This window comes from Hippocampus zosterae, chromosome 2 (genome assembly GCF_025434085.1).
Source record: "Hippocampus zosterae strain Florida chromosome 2, ASM2543408v3, whole genome shotgun sequence".
Lineage (NCBI taxonomy): Eukaryota > Metazoa > Chordata > Actinopteri > Syngnathiformes > Syngnathidae > Hippocampus > Hippocampus zosterae.
In genome coordinates this window covers 21,489,145-21,504,551 of record NC_067452.1, presented here as the reverse complement: position 1 = coordinate 21,504,551, position 15,407 = coordinate 21,489,145, and the positions used below count along the sequence as shown (strand labels likewise).

The following is a 15,407-nucleotide window of genomic DNA, read 5'->3' as shown; positions in this document are numbered from 1 at the left end:
TATATATATATGTGTATATATATATATATATATATATGTGTATATATATATATATATATATATGTGTATATATATATATAATGTATGTATTTAAAAAAAATCCTCATCTCACCCCTCGGGTGATGTCCGTCCCTCATTCATCTTGGGTCCTCTACCAGAGGCCAGGAAGCTTGAGGGTTCTGCGCAGTATCTTTGCTGTTCCCAGCACTGCACATTTCTGGACTGAGATGTCCGATGTTGTTCCCGGGATCTGTTGCAACCACTCATCTAGTTTGGGGGTCACTCATATATATATTAGTACATACACACACACACATAGATATAGACATAGATAGATAGATGGAGGAAGGTAAAGGTGACAGTCGTGCCTCTGGTGGTCGGAGCACTCGGGGCAGTGACCCCCAAACTAGATGAGTGGTTGCAACAGATCCCGGGAACAACATGGGACATCTCAGTCCAGAAATGTGCAGTGCTGGGAACAGCAAGGATACTGCGCAGAACCCTCAAGCTTCCTGGCCTCTGGTAGAGGACCCGAGCTGAATGGGGGACGGACACCACCCGAGGGGTGAGATGAGGATTTTTTTTTTTTTTATCATGCTATTTTTAGCTTTTCACAGTCAACTAAAAGCACATACAGTACTGCATATTATATTTGACTTTTGTCACAATGGCGATCTAATTTATTTATGAATAAGTTATTTTGGCAGCTTTTTTTCTTACCCGGAATTTAGAGGCCTAGCTCATTAAAACCCCGCCTCTCCCCGTGTGACTGCCCCGCCCCTTCAAGATGTCATCCTAAAGCTCGCTGCCGTGTGCACGAAATGGTAAATCGTATTAACATGTTTTTTTTGAGGATGTAAGCCTCTAGAGTCAAGTGGCAGTTTTTATACATCAGTGATGGACTATTCATTTATGCACATGGTAATGTGCATAACACGACATAATTTTTTTTAATACAACACTGTGTCACCAATTCGCTTGCGGGGTTTGGTTTACTTACATCTCTGGCCTCTCCAGCAGGTTTGATTGTGGAAATTGCGCCCGTTTTAAGGCTTCATCTGCCAACCAGTCCACTTTGGTACTGGCCAACGTTCACCAGACCTCTGAGAAATAATAGATCACAGACAAACTATTGTTGAATGGTCTATCCCTGGTCAGGTGCGGACGTCACTCATAGCACCGCTAACCCAGCTAGTCTTGTCGGGCATCCTGCTGGCTGCTTGAAGAAAGCGAGTGTGTGCGTAGTCTCCACCAGCGGTACGGGGTGGCTCCCTCAATCTTCCATGGAGCTGGTATTTAAAAATGGTTTGTCATGGGGCAATGCCCAGACATGGCCGATTGGAAGAAAACACCACTTTGGGGGTGTTTTTGGTGAGGAGTTCACGTTTGGCTTAAAGCTCTATTGATTTGGTATAATAATAGCTCTTTAAGTTTTGTCTATCTTGAGCAATGTTGATAAGATAAGAAAACCTGTATTTTTTTTCACAATGGAGAAATTCCCAATTTACAGCAGCAAAATTATGAAAGGGAGAAGTAGAAGAACAAAAAAGATATAAATAAATAAACATAACACAAGCATATTACATAAGGGTGAATGAGGGTGAGTCCAGGTTTTCAGGTCTGTCTATTCAATAGCCTGACAGCAGTCGGCAGGAGCGAGCAGCAATACCTCTCCTTCTTGCAGCGCGGGTGTAAGTCTCTGGCTGAAGGAGCTACCAAGTGCTGTCAGGGCGGGCTGGAGGGGGTGGTAGGGACTGGCCATCATAGCTTTTAGCTTATTTAGCATCCTTCTGTTGCCCACCTCCTCCAGAGTGTCCTGGGAGCAGCCCAGGACAGAGACTGGTCCTCCTGACCAGTCAGTCCAGTCTTTCTCTGTCCCGGGCTGAGATGCTGCCTGACCAGCAGAATATGCCATAATGAATGGCTGAGGCCACCGCAGAGTCACAGAAGGTTTTAAGGAGTGACCCCTGAAATCCAAAAGACCTCAAATGTAAATTTAACAAGGAAAAAGGCAAATGTTGCATATATTCCAACTGTTCCGTATTTTATTCCTTGTTTTGTTTCAACATGTTGCTGCGTTCCTCCACTGCAACAAAATATGGACAAAGTGCACAGTTGTTTTCAAAGTCGAATGAACAAATATGATTGACACAGTAGTTAACTGACCATGGGTTTCCTTCTTCATTCAGCAATGTATTTATCAACACTGCAAAGTTTCTTCTGAGTTTATTGACACTGAAGCGTTAAGTACCCTGCCATTGTTCACCTTTTCAGTTGCTCGTTGAAGCAAAAGCAACCATCTCTTTGCTCAATGAGAAGCTTAGCGACTGTGAGCGGGACTTGACAAGGTCCAAGGTGACAGCATCATCAAGGCTGCACAACTCAACGTTGCAACTTCAGGTAATGCATCACGTTGCATTTGTGCGGGGTATGGAAGGAGTAAAATCCTCTCTTTGCTTTCACATCACAAGTTCGCCCAACCCTCAAAGTACTTAATTGATACCCTTCAAATGATGTCATTCACAGGAGTTATTTGAAAGATTCCAGCAATTTATTGATGAATCCAGTAAGCCTCACCCCGCATTCAAAGGTGACGCCCTGTGGGTGGAGAATTTCCTGAGTGACGAGGACTACGACGCCTTTCCTCAAGCCACAGTGAAAGTCCACAACATTGTCTCTGGGCTGGGGATCAAGCATTTGAGGACTCTCCGGAATATTATTGTAAATATAACTACAGGTTCTTTCCATTTGATGTTTCCTTGAAGTCCTTTAACAAACAACTTTTACAAAATTCTGGTCTTTGCTTTTCCAGGATGTCCTTTTGGGAAAGGCGAGAGGATGCAAGAGAGCTTTTCAGGAGTTGGTCAAAATTGATGTCTGTATTTTTGAAGAGTGGCGCTCGCAGGATGTGTTGCGATGCAAAGCTGACTCTCTTAGAGACTTGGACTGTTGCTCAGACCAGGAACACAGACTAGATGAACTGGTTTCAAAAAGACAGTTCTATGTGCAGGTGAGCTGGCTATTTTTCCATTCTGCAGGCCTCCGGGGATTACCTTTACCATCATAAGGTTTTTGCTGATTTCAAAACTAACAAGCATGCTTGGTTTTACAGAAAATGGGCGACATTTTGGAGAAACTTTGGTCTGGCTTGGATTATTACCGCAATGAAGTTTCCGCTGAGGTCAGAGAAAGGACCAGGTTCTTAAGGCTGATGCAGGATGAGCACGCCAGGCCGCCAATAGTTGTCAGTCGGATGCACAGCCTCTTTAGCGCTGAGGCTGACAGCAGGTCTGCAGTGTTGCAAAGCAGACAAATCTATTTGCAGGTATGTTTTATGTACTCATGTATTCATTGTTTGACCTAACTGTATCATTATTATTATTATTACCGTATTTTCACGACTATAAGGCGCTATTAAAAGTCTAAAATTTTCTCCAAAATGGACAGTACGCCTTATAATGCGATGCGTCTTTTCTATGAGCCGAGTTCCAAAATCTGGCTGAGACCCGACATGCTGTTTATATAGAGAAAAGGCGGAAGTGAGGTCGGCCAATCAGTGAAGTGCGGGGAATCGGTCGGCCAATCAGTGAAGTGCGTCCGCGCACTTATATTTACATATCTCTCTCTCCATAATTTACATATATGAAGAGAGGTGGATGTGAGGGAGGACAGGCACGCAGGGGGTGGGTCCGGCAATGAGTGAAGGGTGGGCGTGTAAGGCACGCCTCTAGCAGGTACCAGCCAGAGAATTTAATATCAACGAATCCATGGTTCGCAAATGGAGGAAGCAGGAGAACGAGCTTCGCCAAGTCAAAAAGACCAAGCGCAGTTTCCGTGGAAATAAGGCGAGGTGGCCAGAGTTGGAAGACCAACTGGAGCGGTGGATTCTTGATCAAAGAGCAGCCGGCAGAAGCGTCTCCACGGTCACCATTCGACTAAGGGCGAAAACGTTAGCCGAAGAATTGAAAATTGAACATTTTCAAGGAGGTCCGTCTTGGTGCTTTCGCTTTATGAAACGGCGCCATCTATCTATGAGAGTGAAGACGACCGTGGCTCAGCAACTTCCAGCGGACTACAAAGAAAAGCTGGCCGTTTTCCGCACCTACTGCAGTAAAAAGATTGTCGACAAACGCATCCAGCCTAACCACATTACCAACATGGACGAGGTCCCGCTGACTTTCGACATCCCGGTGAACCACACTGTGGAGAAGAAGGGGACCAGCACGGTTGCGATACGCACAACGGGGCACGAGAAGTCAGCTTTCACTGTCGTTCTTGCTTGTCATGCTAACGGACAGAAACTGCCACCTATGGTGATTTTCAAGCGAAAGACGCTGCCGAAAGAAAAGTTTCCAGCCGGCGTCATCGTGAAAGCAAACCAAAAGGGCTGGATGGACGAGGAGAAAATGAGAGAGTGGCTAAGTGAGGTGTATGTTAAGAGACCGGATGGCTTTTTCCATGCCTCGCCGTCACTCTTGATTTGCGACTCCATGCGTGCCCATCTCACACCAGCGGTGAAAGACAAAGTCAAGCAAATGAACTCCGAGCTTGCCGTCATTCCCGGAGGCTTGACGAAAGAACTCCAACCGCTGGACATCGGCATCAACCGGGCGTTCAAGGTGAAGTTGCGAGCGGCATGGGAAAAATGGATGATCGATGGCGAACACAGCTTCACGAAGAGTGGGAGGCAGCGCCGGGCTAGTTACGCCAAGATCTGTGAATGGATTGTAGCTGCTTGGACGAACGTTGCTCCTAGTACAGTTGTTCGAGCTTTTGGCAAAGCCGGCATCATTTCCGTGGAGCCACATGACGACGAGAGTGACTCTGACAACGAGGGGGAACCCGGCGGTTTGAATGGATTACCGATACTTGCACAATTGTTTAATTCGGACACAGAAGATGACGACTTTGATGGCTTTCTGAGTGATGCTTGAGCAAAAAACGTGAGTACCTTGTAAATAAAATACACCCGAACTCAGTTCTGCTTTCGTTGCCTTTTTAAAAACGTGTTTTAGCTTCGAGCTTCAGTGTGTGCTTCAAGCTAACGTGTTAGCGAACGTGTTGTCATGCATGCATGCCGTATGTTTAAGCGTATGTTTTACCACTTTAAAACTGCGCCTATTCGTGCGGTGCGTCCTGTATATGTGTAAAATACAGAAATGTCACCCATTAATGAGACTGCGGCCATTGGTACGGTGCGCCGAATAGTCGTGAAAATACGGTATTTATTTTTTGTGGGGAGGGTGGCGGGGGTATTAGCCAGGCTATCACTCTTTAAACAAACAAAAAACGTTATCTGTGAGTTTTGATGCTCGGTATGAATTGAATATATTGAAATTAAGGCCAAAGTAACAGCATATGCTCTGTGGATGTCCTCAGTATATTTCTTGTACACTGTTTACATCAGCCACCAGATGTTTCTAGGTAAACCAATATTTCATGTAAAAGGGTGTTGTTTCACTGCTCTGTGTGAAATATTGTGAAAATAGAATACAATACAATACATGCTGATTTATATAGCGCTTTCACAACAGCGGCAGCTGTAACAAAGCGCTTTACAAAACAGTTAACATTAAATAAAATAATAAACGCAACACATAACATAAAACATAAAACACGGACAGTCGTGCAGTCCTAACCACTTTTCCGTCACACGCTTTGTTGTTTGAAGCAGTTTGAGATGAAAGAGGAGAGAATCAAAGTGTCCTTTAACCAGTGGATCAGAGACGTCATGCTCAAAATGTGCACACGTCGGCTACAAGCTAAGTTTCAAAGTCAACAAGAAGATGTAGCATCCATTGACGAAAAAAGATATTGGTTCACTTCTCCTGTCCCATGGAAATCCATTTCAATTCCAAGCGGCGACTCACGGTTCCAAATACGCATCGGCGCTCTGCGCAAATGCTCCTCTCTCCTCATCCTCAACTTCAGCCGCCATCCATCCAGCCGCACCAACGCCAACTGTCCAACAGCGCTGACATAGCCACTGAACAAATCGGGGTTGTGAAAAATGCTGCCCATTACTGACGCAAAAAACACAAGCGCCCCAGGTCTGTCCAGCACCGACAGTCAATGGCGCCGACATTCCTCCCAATCAAAATCTGTGCTGGTACAGGCGTGCTGCCGAGAAGGCGCAACCACCAAGCACAGATACTGCTCCTTTGACGAATGTCGTGGCCAAAAAGCGCTGAAAACGGTCCATATCAGGTCCACACAATGAAACAAAAAACCACATGTGACAAAACAAAAGACAAAAACGGCAAAAAAGAACAAAAAAGCAAGGCTCTTGAAGAGCACTTGCCAAAGGCTGCCTACTCGGGCGCCATCTTGGGGAAAAAAAAAAGTTGTTCTGAAAAGGTTCAGAACAAGAGCGGAGACTGGGAAAGTGTGTTATTGGGGATGTTTTTGATGAGGACTTTTAACATGGCTAAATTTTTTTTCAAGCTTACATGATACAGACCCTTTAATAATTTATTGTTGACAAACCACCTGTTTTATGTTCCTGGTGTAGAGGCACGTTTCACTTTGGAACAACAGCCCACTGATGCCACATAATAGAATTGATAGAAACATGTCAATATTTGCATTTTGGCTCTTAAATTGCATATGCATGCAAAGCTCATCATCTCTCCGAACTCCTTACAGGGCCTCGTTGATGACCGCACTGTTCAGTGTGAGGAATTGCAGCAGGTGATGGCGCATGCTCAATTCCAGTTAGAAGAAGAACAAAGCAAGTATGTCACTTTGCAACGGAAGCTGGAGGAAATTCCAGCGAGGCCAGAGCTGACGTTGCTGATTAACAACAAAGAACTTATTCTCCTCCATCAAGCTGAGGAGAGAATCAAAGTAAGTATCATCATTTTAGGTTTGTGACTATCACAGGACGTATCAACCACAGTTAACTACCCGCGGCTTCACTTAGTAGTTAATATTCTCCATTTATATTGTTACATTTTGAATTAGACATACTAAGGACTACGAGCAATTACACTGTAACAATGTTCAAATACCAAACACATATCCCATACACATTTGTGAGCATTAGAATTATGATCAGTCTACTCGCCAGCTATTTAGGATACAGCCACATTGCCTATAGGCTTTGGCCGATATTAAATTCTGGAGGTATGATAACCGTGAACAAAAATATTGCAGTATTAAAAGTACGGCTCTAAAATGTCCCATAAAATATTTATCTACTCTGTCGATCTAGATGTATGCACTTTTTCTTTGATTCTTATACATGACAGCAAGCATGTTGTGTGGTAGAAAAGTCCTAATTTTCGAGCAAAAAATGTAGCTGTTTTTGTGTTGCTGATGTGTGTGCAAGTACCAGTTGTTCAAAGCTTTACCATAAACATATCTATACTAACTTGTAATTGGCTGGGAACCAGTTCAAGGTGTATCCCTCGGGACCCTGCTTCTCTCCCCCCCGAGACAGCTGGGATAGGCCCTAGTACCCCTGCGATCCTCGTTGAGCAGATTACAGATAATGGATGAATTGTTATCTATGCTAACTTCCATTTTGCTTAAATAGGACATGCTGCTATATATTATAGCAGTAAGATAGCAGACGTTTATTAAATTCATTGTTTTATAATACAGTGTGGAATGCGGATGAGTGTGGAACATAACCCCGTGATAAATAGGGATTCACTGTATGCTCTAAATCTTCCACGCACAATATTTATAAATAGGTACATGATTGGACTCATAGTCTGAAGATATGTGTTTTTCAGCATTACCAGACATGCATACAGGCAGGAAAGACTTTTTATTTATTTAAAAAAAACGATGTTTTTTTTTTTTTTTTTGTACAGAAGTTGGCATGATTTTTATGAGCAAAATTGTAACATGTTATCTTCATCAGGCTTTGGCTCTCAAAAATAAGCACCTCGAAGAGGCCCAGCAAAAAAATCACAGCTGCATTTCTGGCTACAAGATGGACATTCAGCGACTCCAGACAGAACTTGTGGCAAGTGGGGTCCAAGTTCAAGATTTGAAGAATGCCATCAAAACCATGAAGAGCCAACTGCAAGAGTCTGAGGTTGGTTTCAACGTCACTCCTTAAAATGTTTGGGGGGGGGGGGTGCTGATAGTATAGTATAGAACCCGATCATTCAGGATTAACTCTCACACACTCCAAATGAAGCTCTCAAACACTTAGGATTTTTGGCATCATTTGTACACACACACACACACACACACACACACACACACACACACACACACACGCATGCCTGAAACTATCACAACCGAAACACTCTTACACAGACTGCAGAATTTTCTTTCCTCGCATATACAATTGACACGCTCACACTAAAAAGTTGTCTTCTCTCACGAGTAAAATACACACATGAATGAAATGCTTTGTCATTCCCACATTGATTTCCTAATAGAAATGTGTGCCGCCTTCAATTGCTGAGCTGCAGAAAGCCCAAGCTCAATTGTTCATGAAGGAAATGGAGTTAAGCGTTGCTTCCGATAAACATCAGCAAGAGTAAGGACCGGCCAGAACAGTGCCAGTACCATCATTTCCCTGTTCTTAACATTCTGTCCCATCTCTCAGGATCGAGAGGATGACCACTGTTCTGCATATGAAAGAAGAGTTGGTGAGGAAACTGAAGGAATCTCTCAGGACATTGCAGCAGCAAGGGGAGGAGTCATGTAAGCCAGTGGCTCTCACACTTATACTTCATAGTGCTACACCCCAAAAATACATAGAGCACCGTAATGGTAGATATTGAAATACAGTACCAAGTTGTCATAAAAAATTAGACGTGATTGGAATGTTACCCCTTTAAGATTATTTACAGTATTAAGACTGTGCTCAAATAGAGGAAAATAAAAATAATTTACTTGCATGATTCGGTTAAATTGTATTGCAAATAAACGTTAAAAATGGTACCTGAATATATAAGATAAGAAAACCTTTATTAGTCTCGCAATGGAGAAATTCCCAATTCATAGCAGCAAAGTTATGAAAGGAAGAAGTAGAACAACAAAATATATGAGCTGCTGGAAAGGCAGCCACTCTCGCGGCGCCATTTTGAAGTCAAAATAAGAAAAATGACACAACACATGTTGGAAAGCACAGTTTGAAAAAATTAAGGGGAAATGTTTTGTTCTTGAAAATATTAAATGTTTTTCAAATCAATGAATTGGATACAAATATTATCTTGCATTAGTGCAGTGTTTCTCAAATAGTGGGGGGGCGCATTTGACCTTGGGGGACATGCTTTTTATTTTTTTTTACTGTCCTAAAATAATGTGCAGTTGCACCTCCACTATGCTAGGGGGCAGTAGCGCTCTCATTGGCAGAGTTTGCGCAGGGAGCATTCTCAGGGTGGAAATATGACGAGCGTATGTAGCGCTTGGCTTCAGTGTGACTGCGGTGACAGATGAGGAAAGGTCGATGTGCTTACTGTGTCTAAAAATTTTGGAAGCGGACAGCATGAAGCTAAATAAATTAAGGCATCACTTAAAGACATTACACCCCAATCACGCTGATAAGCTGCGTGAGTTTTTTTTTTTTTTTTCAGCGAAAACGTGCCGAATATTGCCAACAATCATGCCGCTTTGTGACTGCTAAAGTAAACTAAAATACAGGTGCCGGCTACACATTGAGCAGGAGCCGAGAGTTGCTGTGTCCTGCTTCAAACCTCGCTTCGAAAAGCTGTTCATTGCAAAACGTGCTCATTGTAGTCATTAATCCAGACATCATCTTTGATTTAAAAAAAAAAAGCAATTCTTTTATATACCTGTATTTTTGTTTTGCTGGTTAAAGTTTTTTTAATATTGTGCTCTGAGATAATGTTGGTGATTAGTTTGAATGCATTTTTTCAGTATCGTATGGTTTGACATTGTCGCTCAAAAAATATTTATTGTTAAATTAAGGATTTAATGTTATTTTTGAATTTCAGATGCACTTTAAATCTTTTCTTTTGCAGTTACTAAAGCTATTCTTTGTTATAAGTTGGTCCACATTTCTTTTTTAAATTCTCTTAGATGTTAATAAGGATACAGTGTTTTGCAAAGTTGTACTAATAACGATTTTATAGACAAATTATACTATTTATAGTTGTGGGGGGGGTGTTTTCCTATTCCTTGAGGGGGGGCATGACAAAAAATAATTGAGAACCACTGCATTAGTGTTTTTGTTTTTTTAACTACCCTCATTAGTATTGTTTAGTGATCTTAAAACAATGAAGCAATATCACACAGGAACGATTGAATCTGTACTCGCAGTGTTTTGTAACTGAGTGTTTTGTAACTGATTCTGTTACTGCTTTCTCTTTGTTTTCCCAAAGCAAAAGCATATGTTTGCGAATGTTTGATTTTGATTAAACACAAAAGATAATCTGTCTGCCTTCATGAAGGACTCCAGAAATCAGAATAAAAAGTACAGTCATAGTAGACTTGATCTATGCTTTTGTTGGAAAATCTTTTAGCGCACAGAAAAGAACACAATAATGTGCTTTGGCAGATAGCTGATTCATTCGATTTTATAAACATTTCTTAGAAGCCTGATTCTGATAAGAGGATGTATGAGTACTCTATATTAAGCCATGTCATGCTAGAAAAAAAGAGCATATATTTTAGATTGTCGTGAGTTATTACCCGACTGCAGTGATCCCTCGCTTCTCGCGGTTGATGGGGACCAGAACCCCCCGCAAAAGAGGAAGAAATTAGGTTCCAGCCACCCCCCCCCCCCCCACCACCCCCATGGATGTACAGGTATATGTACATGTGTAGGGGTGTATATATAATATTTATAAGGCCACATTTAATGGTATACAGTATATTTACATGTAGTACTGTATATGTTGCTCTATGTGACTCGCTGTTGTTTTGCTGACTTTCGCTGCCTCTCACACACCTTTTGCGGCATTTTCGCCATTATTTATTTTTTGGGGGTTGAATACTTTTGAAAAAGCCGCGATGCACTGAAACCGCGATAAGTGAACCGCAAAGTAGCGAGGGATCGCTGTATTTAGAAGTCGGTTGCTTGGCAATATTGTAACCGTTTATGACTTTTTCTAGCTCACCCAAGTTTCTTGAATGCTTCTTTAGTCTTGCAGGGTCAAGAGCTTTATGACCGCTTTCTGAACCCCCGGGGTTTGGTGAACAAGAGCAGCGGTGTTCTGCAAAATAGTAAACTGGTGGAGGAAGTCAAACAGCTTCAGATTAAAATCGTGCATCTTGAAAAGTAAGACGAACACATCATAGAATGAGCGGCGCCACTTCAGTTGGATTTCCTCTTGACATGTTCTGTTCTGCTCCACCCCCAGCGTGATTTCCAGCCAGCAGGCTGACCTTACAAAATGGAAGAACAGAGCGCTCAAGCTGAAGTCAAAGGCCAAAGTGGATGTCAAACCTTCACCGCCATGTACTCCCACCAAACAGGGACTTACCGTGTGCTCCGACTTCTTGCCTCAGTCACCAAAGAAGTTTGTAGTTACTTCCCAGAAGGTCCTCGACTCCCCAATCCAGCTGTTGGAGTCACCAAAAGTGCCACTGCTCGACTCTCCAAAAAGCAAATTTTTTGACAAAGGCGCAAACGCTAATCTGCTTCCCGGAACAATTCCCAAACTGTTCTTCGATAACTCCAGCCTTGGAATCAGTGCAGGTAAACTCCCTGAACAAATCACATGTCGTAGGGCAATTGATGTGTAGTTATGTCATAATAAGGCTATTTATCTTTGTCAAGGGCAAATGCAAAGATAAGTACTGTGGTCAGGCACATTTTGGCTTTTAACTCTATCATTCCACAAGACGTTGATAAGCTGTTTGCATTGTAAATCATGTAGCATATAGGTGGCAGTGGTGCCTCACATGCTTGAATTGCAAGCTTTTACAAAAAGCTTTTTCTTCTTTTTTTTTTTTGCCCAGTAATTGCTATTTTCATAAAAATTTAGCCATTTTGTAATGCCGATTGGCGATTGCTGAAGAATGGAAAAATGTAGAAACACATTTTTTTCTGCTGAAAGAAGAGAGTCCAAACTTTATTTTGGTAGGCTCCATGTTTATATGGCATTAGAACCAAATATTCTGTGAGCCTTGCAAGATCAGTCAAAATCCAATAAAACGCTGGGATTGAGGGGGTTGTTCCAGTGAAAATGGCTGGGAGTGAATGAGTTAACTAACATTTGGTCACTTTCCGAAAATTAATGGCTAAAGTTATTCCCTCCAGCCGAAAACACAAAAATTGAACCAAATCCTGATTATAGTCATTCATAATTTCATTTCAGGTGTGGAATTGAATGACCTCTTTAACTAACCATAAATCCGATTTTTAGTGGCAGTATTCAGCATCATGAGGAGGAGATGTTTAAAGCAAAATATTTTGTGAAAATGTGACTTAGGCCATTGCTTTTACAATAACTATTTACATTTGACTGCACTGACACATTGTGTCATGCAGTTCGAGGTTTCGGCTCAACACCAGTGATGTCCTCTTTATAAGGTCGGGGTGTCCAAAATCTTCCATACGCAATCTGCTGTTTTGTAAGGGCCCGTTGCAGATATTTAAAAAAATATACTCTGCTTGTGTCAAGTTTGTCTGTAATGTACTTCTTACTTTCAAACCAGTGAACACTCTTTTGAAGATCAGCATTATTGTAAAGATTTCCCTTGTTTTGGTTCTGAATGTGGAGATTCCGGCAGTCCGTCGACTGGTGAGCATGTTGCCGTCACAAGTGCAGAAGTGTAGGGTTCGATTCTGCCCTTCCTGTGCCTGCGTCGGTTTTCTCTGGGTACTCGGGGTTCCTCCCACATTCCCCCAAAAAGGTGTGGCCAGTTACTGGAAAACTCTAAATCGTCCCTCGGCGTGAGTGTGTGCGCGAATGGTTGTTCGTCTTGGTGTGCCCTGCGATTGGTTGACAGCCGTGTCCCCCGCATACTGCCCGAAGACAGCTGGGATAGGCTCTGGCACGCCCGTGGCCCTTGTGAGGATAAAGCGGATTAGTAAATGGGTGGATGGATGTAGAGATTAATTTCTGCAAAGCTGTGATGTAGCAGATGCGAAGCCTGTAATACACATAAAACAACAGTTGCTTAGGATACAGTGACTTTACCGACACTGTATTTTTAATTTTTATTTTTTTAATTACCGTGCGTAATAAATAAATGAAAGATGATGAAGACTGAAATGACCCTGGAATCCTTCTCTTCTTTTTGGACACCCCTGGTTTGAAGTGTCAAACAATTTGAAAGACAACAAACAATTGATCAGATGATGGCTCCAAATTGTGAAACAAACACACTGGAGGTGTTAACAGCACAATTTTTCCCGAAATTGTAAAGTGGTGTTTTTTTTCAGCCGGTACAACACTTTGGGGTCGGTTCATGAACACCAGTTATTAATGACTGCCTTTTTCGCTGTTTTTACAGATGCCAACCCGGATGGGTGTGCCTCTCAGCCGCCGGAAGCCCTTGAATCCTGTATTACACAGTGAATAAAAACAACATTGCTGTTCTTCCCTTTTTAATTATTCCAGTGAGAATTCAATAAATTCACAAAACTTTTATTCCTGGTGATTTGTTGTGATTCTTATACATAAACATCTTATACTGTGGTTAAAAAGCTCCTCTGCGGCAAGGCGCCGGGGGTGGATGAGATCCGCCCGGAGTTCCTCAAGGCTCTGGATGTTCTCGGGCTGTCCTGGTTGTCACGCCTCTGCAACATCGCGTGGTCAACAGGGAGAGTGCCTCTGGATTGGCAGACCGGGGTGGTAGTCCCTCTTTTTAAAAAGGGGGACCGGAGGGTGTGTTCCAACTACAGAGGGATCACACTCCTCCGCCTCCCTGTTAAGGTCTATTCAGGGGTGCTGGAGAGGAGGGTCCGTCAGGAAGTCGAGCCTCAGATTGAGGAGGAGCAGTGTGGTTTTCGTCCCGGCCGTGGAACAGTGGACCAGCTCTACACCCTTAGCAGGGTCCTTGAGGGTATGTGGGAATTCGCCCAACCAGTCTACATGTGTTTTGTGGACTTGGAGAAGGCGTTTGACCGTGTCCCTCGGGGAGTTCTGTGGGGGATGCTTCGTGGGTATAGGGTACGGAACCCCCTGATACGGGCTGTTCGGTCACTATACCACCGATGTCAGAGTTTGGTTCGCATTGCCGGCAGTAAGTCGGAATCGTTTCCAGTGGGGGTAGGACTCCGCCAAGGCTGCCCTTTGTCGACGATTCTGTTCATAACCTTTATGGACAGAATTTCTAGGCGCAGCCGAAGCGTTGAGGGGGTCCGTTTTGGGGGCCTCAGTATTGCATCCCTGCTTTTTGCAGATGATGTGGTGCTGTTGGCTCCTTCAAACAGGGCTCTCCAACTCTCACTGGAGCGTTTCGCAGCCGAGTGTGAAGCGGTTGGGATGAAAATCAGCACCTCCAAATCTGAAACCATGGTCCTCAGTCGGAAAAGGGTGGAGTGCTCCCTCCGGGCCAGGGGGGAGATCTTGCCCCAAGTGGAGGAGTTTAAGTATCTTGGGGTCTTGTTCACGAGTGAGGGCAGGAGGGAGCGAGAGATCGACAGGCGGATCGGTGCAGCGTCTGCTGTGATGCGGACGTTGTATCGGTCTGTCGTGGTGAAGAAGGAGCTGAGCCAAAGGGCGAAGCTCTCAATTTACCGGTCGATCTACGTTCCAACCCTCATCTATGGTCACGAGCTATGGGTCGTGACCGAAAGAACGAGATCCCGGATACAAGCGGCCGAAATGAGTTTTCTCCGCAGGGTGTCCGGGCTCTCCCTTAGAGATAAGGTGAGAAGCTCGGTCATCCGGAAGGGGCTCCGAGTCGAGCCGCTTCTCCTCCACATCGAGAGGAGCCAGATGAGATGGCTTGGGCATCTGATTCGGATGCCTCCTGAACGCCTCCCTGGTGAGGTGTTCCGGGCATGTCCCACCGGGTGGAGATCCCGAGGAAGACCCAGGACATGCTGGAGAGACTATGTCACCCAGCTGGCCTGGGAACGCCTCGGGATGCCCCAGGGAAGAAGTAGTTCGGGAGAGGGAAGTCTGGGCTTCCCTGCTAAAGCTGTTGCCCCCGCGACCCGGCCCTAGATAAGCGGTAGAAGATGGATGGATGGATATTTAGCTATTTGGTTGCTTACTCCTGTTTTTTAGGATTTGTTTTTTCCATATTTACCTTCACAACCTGTTAGTTTTTTTCCTTCTTGTTTTTGAAGGTTGTCATAAAATGCCTATTGTAGTGTTGCCTTCAAACCAACAGGGAGCACACTAAGCCTAGTTGCAGAATTATATCAATTGAATCTTAAAATACAAGATTTGTGCAGATTAAATTTAGTGCCCTTGAAAAAGTATTTTAACTCTTAATTATTTTCCCCCCATAATTTCCCCACTTAATTGTTGAAGATTTTCAGACAAAGACAACCAAAGCGAACATTAAATGCAGTT

At 43.5% G+C, this 15,407-nt stretch overlaps 2 protein-coding genes across 2 annotated transcripts in view; one reads left to right on the top strand and one right to left on the bottom strand.

Moving 5' to 3' along the window:
• The window catches only part of cenpe (centromere protein E), a 44,970-nt gene extending 31,441 nt beyond the window's left edge, over positions 1-13,529 (top strand). The window contains exons 41-51 of the mRNA XM_052058567.1: positions 2,275-2,400; positions 2,527-2,721; positions 2,813-3,010; positions 3,113-3,325; positions 6,646-6,846; positions 7,871-8,047; positions 8,400-8,500; positions 8,570-8,667; positions 11,074-11,209; positions 11,292-11,629; positions 13,393-13,529. Coding sequence (XP_051914527.1) covers positions 2,275-2,400; positions 2,527-2,721; positions 2,813-3,010; positions 3,113-3,325; positions 6,646-6,846; positions 7,871-8,047; positions 8,400-8,500; positions 8,570-8,667; positions 11,074-11,209; positions 11,292-11,629; positions 13,393-13,457 — 1,848 coding nt within the window. The 3' untranslated portion in view covers positions 13,458-13,529. The remainder of the gene's footprint in view (positions 1-2,274; positions 2,401-2,526; positions 2,722-2,812; positions 3,011-3,112; positions 3,326-6,645; positions 6,847-7,870; positions 8,048-8,399; positions 8,501-8,569; positions 8,668-11,073; positions 11,210-11,291; positions 11,630-13,392) is intronic.
• The window catches only part of LOC127596313 (uncharacterized), a 747,551-nt gene that overhangs the window by 654,713 nt on the left and 77,431 nt on the right, over positions 1-15,407 (bottom strand). The gene's annotated exons all lie outside the window — the stretch shown is intronic.